Here is an 11,764-nt window from a genome sequence, read left to right on the forward strand (position 1 = left end):
CTGGCGGCTCTTGGGTGCCGCCAGGCGACACATCAGGGGCGAGGGTGCTCTGATGGCGTGCTAAGAAAAATGCGTTGTGGAAGGTTTCGGGGGAAAATTTCTGGAGGATACGTGTTAATAGTCAGTAAATTTCTTTCTTTGGAATTGAGTGAATAGACCAATGTGTGAGGGCTAAGGATAAAGTTGCGGAATGACTTGGGGGTAACTGAAATCTGAAGAGATCAATGTACGACATACCTTATATTAGGATAAGTGGTGGGCTTACAAATTTATGCCAGAGGGCTTGTTCTGATATTGATTTATGCAATATATTGAAACGTGATGATTAAGACTTGGGTTTAGATAGTTGTGCGTATTTCGTTTTGCTTGGATGCATGTGTTGTAATGCTATGAATGTATGTGTGCTGAAACATTGTGTAAATGGGAGTCTATTAAGACCTGTAAAAGGGAGCAAAAACCAGTAGCATTGCGCTACTGGTATAGCGCCTGGCGGTGCAGGCTGTACCGCCTAGCGGTAGAGTGAAAATCAGTGGCAGTGGCCACTGTTAGCACTAGGCGCCTGGCGGTAGGGTAGTCTCCGCCAGGCGGTGACGGAAAATTACGGGTCCTGTCTGGGCCGTATCGCCTGGCGGTGGGGGTATGTTCGCCGGGCGGTTTTTAGTCAGTATCCGCCTAGCGGTGTCTAGGCGATACCAGGCGATTTGCATGGCTGTATAATTGTTTTCTTTTGCTTGATTAGTGGACTTGAAGGACTAAGTTCGCTTCTTTGTGCTTGGGCTTGATGGTTAAGTCCAATAGGGGTCTGGGATGTGCTTGAACGATTGAACGCATGATGGGCATGAAACTAGTTGAGTTCCCGTCGGCTACTATTGGGCGAGGAGTCCTTAGTATGGTGATTGCATGCGTGGGGCGCACGATGGGCAAGGAACTGTGATGTTCCCGTCGGCTACTATTGGGCGAGGAGTCCATAGTATGGTGATTGCGTGCGTGCCAGGGTCCAAGTTGTGTAAGCTTGGATGTGTTACTACAGGCGAGGAGCCTGTAGGGTTGGACTATGAGCAGGATTGGCTCGTAGGGTTGGACCACGAATGGGATAGTTTCGTGGCAGCACAGTGAAAATCCCATGACCTAGTTTCATGCATGTGACTCAGGAAGGAATCTGAGATCAGGGTGGATAACTTGTAATTAACATGTAACTGTAAATTTTTATTTGGGACGGGTATCATGTTTAATTTGTTTATTATGCATAGCTCACCCTATCTGTGTGTGTATGGCGATGATCAGATGATTCGTTATCCGGGAGCAGATGATTTGACAGGTGAGCCAGGAGACGCTTGAGACCAGGGAGCGAGATGATATGGGGCTTTTTGAAGATTTAAAGTTTTTGATGTATTTATGTTTTGAAACATTAGCCGTTTTGGCTTTTATGAGTTGTAATGTTTTGATTGAGAACAGTTGAAATGTTTTGATATTACGACTTTAATTTTCCCGCGTTTTGGAAATCTGCATAAATAAATGAGGAAAATTTTTATATTATCATATTTAGTCTCATTAATTTAATTATTTGTGATATTTTCAAAGTAATATTCCTCTGGGATGTTATAGTTGGGCTTAGGTCTCATTGGTGTTGTATCTCACCAGTAAAACCCCCTCTATAAACCTAACAAGTGGTATCAGAGTTTATGGTTAAAACCGGCCCAAATGAGTGCAGTATGGTGCTAGTATCGAAAGTCTTCCTGGCAAGGGTTCTAGGTAAGTGTGTCTCGTTAAGAAGAACGGTGGTACAGAAAAGGACAAAAAAAGGAGCACTCGTGGTTGGGAATGCTTCCGCTGGAGGGGGAGTGTACCAATGTGATTGAAGGGACTCACCCTTGAGGGGGAGATTGTTAGGAATCCAAGTGTGAGTCTAAGTCCCACATTGGCTAGAAATGAGAAAGTAGAGCACTATATAAGAATAAAGACCCATAAACCTATTGTCTTAAGGTTTTGGATTGAGAGTGGTGTCAATACCTTATGTGGTTAGACTCAGGTCTCATTGGTGTTTGTTCTCTCCAGTGATGCCCCTCCTTATAGACCTAACAATATAGCACTAATAGTTATCTACTCTGTGTATACTTTGTTCTGCTAAATTGCTTTTAATGTTGTTCTTACATACAAAGAAGAAAACATAACCAAACCTTGCTATTTGACCCTAAAATAGAAAGGACTATGAGAAGGAACAATAGTAAAATCAGGAAATAAAACAACAAGAGGAGGAGACATCCATTTCAGACTTTGATTTGCACACTCAGCACCAATGGCAAACAAGATTCAAGGGAGAAATGGAAAAAGAAGGCTGATGAAGATTATTCATAGTAGCAAAGACTTGGTCACTTCCCTAGCATTGTCAGACCTACTAAAGGACTAGAATTGAAACTTGTTTTATTATCTTTAATAACTTCTAATCAGTTTGCAAGATAGACAATGAAGATTTTTATAATCATTTATCAACCTTTTATAAATTTTGAGAGGTTTAAATCAAACCGGTGTGATACGAGAATTTTGGAGTCCTAGCCTAATTGGTTATAACCATTTTATTGAATCCTTTTGGGAATTAATAAAAGTGGATGTTCTAATAATGGTATAAGAACTCCATAAATATAAAAAAAAATGTTACAGGAAGAAAATTCGTCATTTATAACTTTGACATCGAAGAACATTGGGAGAATACATACCAACTTCACTCATTATATACAACATTCTGGCTAAATTATCAGTTAAAAGTTAAAAGGATGGTACATAAAGTTATTGATAATTACATTAAACTTGTTTAAGGCTTTTACTTCCTGCATTCCCATAATTTCTTCGCACACTCCCAAAAACGTTCAAAATATTCATTTTACCTTGTGGAGAAAGAAAGTTTTCCGGAAGAAACTTTTTGGAATTTAACAAAATTTTGAAAACAAATATTTTGTAACATTTTTTAAAACATATGAAATGTATTCTGGAATAAATTTTCCGAAAAATAAGATTTTTGAAAAAACTTCCCACAACTCACTCACAAAATGCCTTTTGAAATGAGTTTTCCGGAATATCCACATATAAAATTTGTTTGAAAAGAGTTTTCCTGAAACACATGAAATACATATTGAGAAAATCTTTCCGAAACAAGTTTTTTTTTTTTTTCTATATTTTTTCTCTTCTTCTTTTGGCGCAACGTTGGCCGTCTCTTCTTCTGCAGCAGCGGTGCGACATGATGCAGTTAAAAATGGTGGGAGTGGAGGAAGCGATTTCCGTTGTTTTAGGAGGAAGAAATGTGTTGAATGTGGTACTTATTGCGAATGAAGTGATGGAAACAACGAAAAGAAAAAATAAATCATATTTGATACAAAAGTTGACTCTGAAAAGAAACATTACTTAAGGAGGTGACAATTTTTGTAGAACACGGTGGTGAAAAGAATGGAGTTTGGAGAAAAATGGACTAGATAAAGAAAAAGTTGCATTAAATCAAATTTCTAAGCTTTTCAATTATTTCCTTCTATTTTTTATTCTCTTTTCTTCTATCTAAATAATGTCATTTTTTTAATCTTGTCCATTCAAAACACTCATCACTTAAACAAAAATTACAATAAATAAGTTGTTGAACGAGGCGAATAAAAAACAACATTACAGATACTTTCAACTTAAACATTCATTTGCTTAAAATATAATAATTTTATTTATAAACTAATTTTAACCATTAGATTTTTCAGAAAAACAAAATGCTCTCTATTTTCATCATTCAGTTTTGGAAAATCTGATAGCTAAATTGGTTATTCAATCAAATCATTCCATGTTTTCGAAAAAAAAAAAGATAAAAAGTAACGTTATTCCACCTCTTCTTTTTATAAACATTATTTAGACACAACTATTCTTGTCATACAATAATAAAAAAATTGCTCATGAGAATATCTAAGTTTTAAAATGAGCTTCGAAGACCATTTTACATTGCTTCAATACCAACTTCATGATGTGGTAGTAGTAATTTGAATATAAATCAAAGAAATAATCTAGTATAATTCGTAATAATAAAATTGCTTCCAATTAATATTTCGGACATTCAGGACTCGTTGGCTCTTTCAACTTTCTTGCCCATCATTCTGGCATGGTTTACGGTTTGGAACGAAGTTCCCCACTACACATATCATCCTCAGGTAAAATACATAATTTTAAAAAAGTGAAAGAGTATGTATGAAAAATTACCCTCTTTTTTCTCCTGCCATGAACTAACAATATACAACATAAACGTTACTACAAACAGTAAACACTTGCCTTTACAGTAATCAATAAATTGTTACAAGCAGCACGGTGTCCCCAGTCCAATGGCTGCATCAAGAGGTCGTACACCTCACTTTTACCGTACGTGGTCTCGTTCTCATGTATAAAGAATTGACCAGAATCCTTTACATAGAGTTTGTACTCTAATAGTGCAGATGATTGAAGTTCAACCACAGACCACAAGGAATGCCGGGGAAACCAAAAGACTTTAGAGGTATTTACAATCGGCAACTCAAATGAATCTTCTAGGGGATCCACCTGGTGTGTGGGCTTTGTAAAAAGATTTTTCATGAAAAGGATCAAGAGTAAATGTTGCATTTGATCTCACTGGATATGACGGGAGGGTATTTTGCCCCATCAAAGTGTAAGTTGGATGAGGAGGAGAAAGAAAACAGCTCTTGTGGGCTGGCCCATACTGTCTCAATGGACTTGAGCAGGGCGATACTGGTAAAGATGTGATCACCCTTGTGTTATCTCTGAAGAAGGAAGTTAAAACAGCGAGTCAGTCTAAATAGCACAAAAATTATTCAGCATATACAGAGATTCATCACCAGGACTTGATAGGTCAGATGTTTAACCTTGGGCTCCTTACTGCACGTGAAGTAACAGGAACTGGCTTTGTTGCATAATCTCCATCCAATGAATTTATACTTGTTCTATTGGAATGATCTAAAACTGGCTGCAACGCGATCCAAACAAAGAGACAGTTAGCTCCATCTCAATGCTTGCCATAGAAATTGATTTTCAGATATTTTGCAACTTCAAAACGACAAAATTAAGTTTATGGAGTATGTGCATTAGAACCATGACTTCAAATGAACTAATGCTTTCTATCCAAGTTTTGCAGTACTTTAGGATTCTCTTGCAGCATTATGTACTCTAAGTAATTATGCAATCCACTTTTATCCAAAAAAAGGAAAGCGATATTCTATTATCAGTTGTCAGCCCTAACTATGCCATGATCACCCTGTTAATCTGTTCTCCAATTTCAAGTTCTCTTGCATTTGGGACATAAACTTCACCAATATATGAGTATGCAATCCAACAACAGTCTTGAGTAAAACAAGACGATCAAATTCCATACTAAAAGCTAGAAGCCTACATAACTACCAAAACACACATGACAGACAATCATCTGCTTTTTTTCTTCCTTTCCTGATTGCAACATTATATCTGTTTAACATATAATTCCTTCCTGATTTACAATATATTATTTTAAACATGATAATAGTTGGCATATAGGATTGAGCTACATAATACGTACAGCATAAGAAAAACTAAGCAAACCATTGAGATAAAATCCTGACATGATATGATGAAATCCAATCATCGCATTCGCATCTTATCCAGTATAAGGATAACCACAAATGATGAAATCACATATATGTTAAACATCAGAATGGAATTAACATGTAAGACGCCAAAGCAACATAACTTCAGAAAGAAAATAAAAAAGCATTAAGGACTATACCGGCGGTGTCCGACTTCCATCAAACATGTAGGGGAAAGCATCCCTAGTTATTCTGACATTTGTAGCTTTTGTTGCTGGTTGATCTAGAATGAAGGGATGCTCTAGTAACTGATGGGCTGTGGGGCGGGCTGATGGATCTCTTTGTAAGCATAGCTGAATGAAATTCTTTGCATCGCTTGAGAGATGATCAGGAATTTCAGGCATATCTCTACTGTTACCGATTTTAAATATTGCAGCTACCTGATGAAATACAAGCATTAAAAAACAATGTTTGCCATTCATATTCTTTAAATAGGCTGATATCAAACATGCAAATAAATGCTAGTTGTAGACATTGAAAATCGCACCCCTTCATATTGATTCCAGGGAGGCTTTGATGTTGCCATTTCAAGAATTGTGCATCCCAAGCTCCATATATCAACAGGAAGGCTATAGCCATTTGTATTCATTACAACCTAAGAAAGCAGACATCAGTATACATTACAACTTACAGTGAAAGTGAAAAGGTGACGCCAGTTCAAAATGAAAATTGTGAAAAGGGAAAAATAGTTTACCTCAGGTGCCATCCAGTATGGACTCCCTTTGAAAGAAAGCATGGAGGAAGAAGAATTTATCTGTTTCAGAACAATCATAATTTAGAGATGATCTACATCATAAAACTATACATTTAGAAACTCAGCTCCCCCTACTATTTTTCCTCCAACTCTTCCATTTCATAAGGGTCCCTATCATATAAGTTTGTCATATGGGACCCATTCGGTGGACATGATGTGATAGAATAAGAAAATAGGACATGACATGATAAGGACATGATAAAATAAAAAAGATAAGATATAATCATATTTAGTGTTTAGTGAATACAAGAGAACAAACTAAATAAGGATAGGATATAATATAAAGGATGTTTAAATGACAATTTTTAATTAAAATTACACATAATTTTCTAAAAAATGACTTTTAGTTTATATTTTTTACAACTAATGGAAATTATAAAACAAATAACTAAATTATACAAAATTAGTTTTCATTTATATAACTACTTTTACATTATAAAAGATTATATAAGATTTTAAAATTATAACTAATATCTTAAAAATATTTAAATTATCGTTATTTAATTTTAGTAGCCTAATTAAATAAAAAAAATTAAATTTGTGTCACAATAATTATAAATCTGAATACATATAAGATAATATGGTAAGTAAAACAATTATTATATATATTATGATATAAACTAATATTAATAAAATCATACAAATTTAATAAGATGTTAATTTTAATACTGCAATTATCACTATAATTTAAATTTATGTTAATATTACATCAATAGATAGAGAGAAAGGGGGGGAGGGAAAAGAGAGGGGAGAGTTTATCCTATCCTATCAAACCTACCTCGCCTTCTTTCTTAAGATAAGAAATACACTATACTACTGGCAAGATAGGATAAGTGATAAAATAACATTATCATATATTGTTGGTGCAACAAATAACAGATCACATGTTTGATAATATCTTATCCTGCAACATCCTACCCACCAAATGGTCCCTTGAATTTTAAAAGAAGAGCCAGATGTACTCTAGCTCTCATTCTTCTATCTTGCGATTTTACTGAGAAATCATACGTAATCAAGAGGGTAAAGTTGAATGTCTCTACCACTACCCAGTCAGATATGAATAGAACAGCAAGTTTGAAGCTGGGGCAAAAGAAAAACTTTTAAGTACTCCCCATGATTTTACATGTGTACTGGCCAGTTTATTTTGCAAGAAGTGATAACTTTTTAAATGAGCAGCCAAAAGAAATTGATTCTTTAAAGAATACATTTAAAAAACTTACATGTTTAGCCATTCCAAAGTCTGCCAGCTTGATTTCACCATTAGGATCAACTAGTATGTTAGCCCCCTTGATATCCCTGCGTCAAAAAAAAAAAAAAAACAAAAAAACCCAATACTTTAAGAAAGAGTAAAGATGAATGCATTTCATATTATAAATATAGATCTTTGAGTAACCATTAACTAAATTACCTATGCACTGTATTTCTCCCATGAAGATAGCAAAGACCAGAGACAATTTGCCTGGTATAATTTTGAATAACAGGCTCTTTGAAGGCCCCATATTCCTGAAGTAATTTGTGAATAGAACCACCAGAGACATATTCCAAATAAACTGAGAGTGTCTCTTCTCCCTGCAAACATGGCACATCCGCACATATATATTTATGATGAGTGGTTCTCAATCATTAATTTTTTTTCTTCTTTTTCTATGAGCAGACAGATATAATTACAAGATTCAAAACTAAGAACTTTTTAGCCCCATACCAAATCACTCCCATAGTATTGAACAATGTTTGAATGTGAAAGCTGACTGAGCAAATTGATCTCCTGCAATAAGATGAAGATTAGAAATATTAAAACAATCCAATACAACAGTATAGAATGTTTAAGGCATCATGCATAAATCTTAAAAAATAATAGAATTACCTGATTAAGTTGTTTGAGGCACTCTTTTGATGTTTGGTCATCACAGACAACCCTGACTTCCTTTATTGCACACAGTTGTCCACTATTACTGGCAAAGTTGCAACACAAGCTTTTCAGAGACGTAGAACAAACATAGGAAGCATATATAGATTCAGCAGCTTCTCCATAACATGGACATTTGGACACAGTGCACATTCCCAAAGAAGACTGGTGATATAATTCTACGAACATAGTTTAAATTCAAAGCTTGTAATTTTATATGCCGACAAAAACAGACACTGGAATATTTCCTTCGTAGCCTAAAGATTTGCTCATATACATTACAACCACCGATAGCAAAAGCCACAACTTCTGCCTTTAATTCAAGGAGTGAAAACTATACATTATGTTATAAAGTTGTTGCAGCCTAACAAAAAAGGAGAATCGAAAGTCAATTTCCTTCACTGTAAAAGAAAAAACAAACCAAAAATACCTATTGAATCCCAGGTAAACATGCCCAAATGTTCCCCGTCCTAGAAGCTTTCCCTTCTTCCACTTTGAAAGGTTACCGGTAGTGTGTTCTGCCACTCCATTTGCTCTAGCGCTGGAAAGAGAAGAAGAAGGGCTGGTAGGAGAGCCCGGTGGAAGAGGCAACGGATGGCATTCACCCCTTCCATCTTCTTGCCTGCCTGTAGGAGAGTCAAGGCTCAAAATAGGCAACTTCGGATGAAGAGGTGATGTTGGGCTGGTGGGCCCTCTTGACCCCGGACCTGGGCTTTTAGACCTCACATGGAACTTTACTTCTCCTTGCCCTCTAGCATAAAGAAACAGCATCGATTAGTTCTGCAGCAGATGGGAGAAACAAACTTAACAGTCCATGTTTTCAGTGTTCCTTTACCTTAACACTAGCCATGCTAAATTGAGTGTAGATTATATAACTACGGCCCCCCATATTTTATAATTACAAACTAACTAATTATAGAAAAAAAAAAAAAAAGATATAAGGTAAAAATATTTTGCTTGAGTTTCATCTAAATAAATTGGGATGAGTTAGATGTCTGAAGTAGATAGATATTCGGGAGAGTGGGGGTGGATGGCGGGTGGTTAACCTCGTACAGATAAAAAGGATATGAACTAGTCTTAACAAAATTTCTCATCAAGATGTAGATCTTCATTTTCCCCGAACAAAATCCACACCCAGAGTCTAGAGCTGCAATTTCGGAGTTTGGAAACGCAATTCGAAGAACGGATAATTCCAAATCTACAATTACACTAAAGTAGACTCCTCAAAGCGCCGATTATAAATTGTACTAAGTATGAGCGTAGTGAGAGCGAGAACTCTGAAAGTAAAAGCAAAGAAAAGTTGAGGAAAGAAAAACAAAGGAGAAAAGGAACAGAAGTGTACGAAAAAAGTGCAAAATCGTGTTTTAAAAGTTAGGGAGGAAGTAGCAAGAGCCAGTTTCGAATTGGGATTGCAAGTCTGAACAAAACTAAAAAGGAATCCCACAAATCAAGAAAAGTATGCAATGATGTTCCAATAGAAAGAGAGAAGAGGAGACGTCACAGAGCCTCAGCCACCGGAGTAAAAGTCACTTTATCGCATCAATGATTAAGCTAATAACCAGAGGACCTAAATTAAAATAAATAAATAAATAATAGGGTAAATGAAAGGAATCCAATTCAATCCAATCCAACGGAATTGAATTGAATCTCATGTTAATCAAGGAGCATAACAATTAACAACAAACCTAGCAGCAGCAATCTGAGAGTGATATGTGGGTTGATCCTCGTAGGAGCCAGTGGAGCTGACGCTAGAGCCTGAAACGGAGGCAGATCCGAAGACAAGGCCCTGGTCGGTTCTGAAGCTTTGCGTGGAGGAGACGGAGGGGCGAGGCAAGGGGAGCCCCCGCTTCTCGTCGGAGTCGGCGGCGGAGGGAGCTAAATCGCGGGTGGCGCGTGGGGAATTCCGGACGTGGAGAGCTTCGTCGAAGCTCTTGTTGGGCCTGGTCTTGGGCTTGATGAAGTTGAAGTGAAGAACGCTGGTACCGCCGCCGCCGCCGCCGCCATGCGGGTGGTGGTCCTCTTGATCCTTGCTCTTGCTGGACTTTTTACCCCACCAAGTGGGCATGTTCTAAATTATACTAAGCACAATTGGCGACGAGGGAAGGAAGAGAGGTTGAATTAGAGAAGAATCAGAATAAGAAGGAGAAGAAGAAGAAGAGAAAGAGAGAGAAAGAGGGGTTGAGAGTGGTTAGGTTTTGTTCAATTGAAAGAGGAAGATACGACGAAAGAGGAGAAAATAAAAAAGAAAAAGAAAAGAAAAGAGAGAGAGAGAGTGAAGAACAGCTAAGGTTGGGGTTGGAGGGGACGGCAGACGGTGGTTGGATAAGTGACGTGGCAATTTCTTAGAAAGAGAAAGGCTTTGAGATGGGGCCCACACTCCCAATCTATAACTCTCTTCTCTCTGTCTCCTCCTACGTGTCACTCTCTCTAACGTCTTACGTGCGTTTTCAACAACACCCTTCTAACTCTAACCGTAACTCTCCCACGGTTAATTTCCCGCTACTTCCATAATCAAAAAAAAAAAAAAAAACAAACAAATATAATAGAATCCGCATTGGCCACTGTGCACTCGTTTTTGCGCTTTACTTTACAGTTTCACACGCTCCAACTGGCCGCCACCCACAACCATTTACTTACCCAAAATAATAAACAAAACGACGACGCAAATCAAATTAAAATCTCCCAATTTCATTTTTGTGATTTAACCTAGAGTTGGGTTGTGCTGTGGGGTTGGCGATAATGTTTGCGTTCTTACTACGTGTATGGACAGATTCAATGTTACACATAAACAACATACCCGTTGCTCCACATAAATGCCCACTCCCACCACTTCCTCTTTTTTCTCTCTTCCATAAATATCTCTCACACAAATTACAACATTTTTTTCCACTCTTTATAATCTACGAAAAACAATTTCAATTCAAAAACTCATTTATTTTTTTATCTCCCAAGCTCCTTATCATGTCACGAGCCACCACACACTTTTCAGTTTTTTTTTATGACAACAACGTTACTCGTGATCTTCATTTTGCCACTACGTTTTTTCTATTTATTACTATTTTTACTATTATTAATAAACTATATATTGTTGTCAGGGAACTACATTAAAATTTCTCTCAGTTTCCGCGCTGTCAGTATCCACCATTTTTTCTCATACCGTGCCGCCATGAGGTGGAGGTGGATGCTGCCTAAGTCTATAAATTATTGTAATGTCTTCTTCTCTCTACTTGCACTAATCGCTATATAATAAAATAAAGTCATATGTAGTTATCATTATTTTAAACAAATTTAATGTTCGGTACACATCTTAATACTTATTTAATCACACTAATTACATGTACAATGTACACTTTGTATTGAACTGCACTATGTACGCAAAACTTCAGTCTTATCTTCTATACTCATGTCAATTGATTACAAAATATTTAATTACGTATAACCCAAAACGCTCTTGTTTCATTTAGTTAATGTTGGATT

At 36.7% G+C, this 11,764-nt stretch overlaps 1 protein-coding gene across 1 annotated transcript; it reads right to left on the reverse strand.

Moving 5' to 3' along the window:
* Positions 1 to 4,029: 4,029 nt before the first annotated feature.
* On the reverse strand, positions 4,030 to 10,481 carry LOC114162599 (mitogen-activated protein kinase kinase kinase 3-like). Its single transcript, XM_028046538.1, has 11 exons — positions 9,973 to 10,481; positions 8,718 to 9,038; positions 8,246 to 8,333; positions 8,084 to 8,146; positions 7,790 to 7,950; positions 7,602 to 7,677; positions 6,322 to 6,381; positions 6,115 to 6,222; positions 5,768 to 6,007; positions 4,875 to 4,975; positions 4,030 to 4,772 (listed from the first exon to the last, which is right to left on the reverse strand). The coding sequence occupies exons 1-11, from the start codon at positions 10,350 to 10,352 to the stop codon at positions 4,529 to 4,531; spliced, it is 1,842 nt and encodes a 613-aa protein (XP_027902339.1). The 5' UTR covers positions 10,353 to 10,481; the 3' UTR covers positions 4,030 to 4,528.
* Between the last annotated feature and the right edge of the window lie 1,283 nt (positions 10,482 to 11,764).

Source organism: Vigna unguiculata, chromosome 9 (assembly GCF_004118075.2).
Source record: "Vigna unguiculata cultivar IT97K-499-35 chromosome 9, ASM411807v1, whole genome shotgun sequence".
NCBI classification, from domain to species: domain Eukaryota; kingdom Viridiplantae; phylum Streptophyta; class Magnoliopsida; order Fabales; family Fabaceae; genus Vigna; species Vigna unguiculata.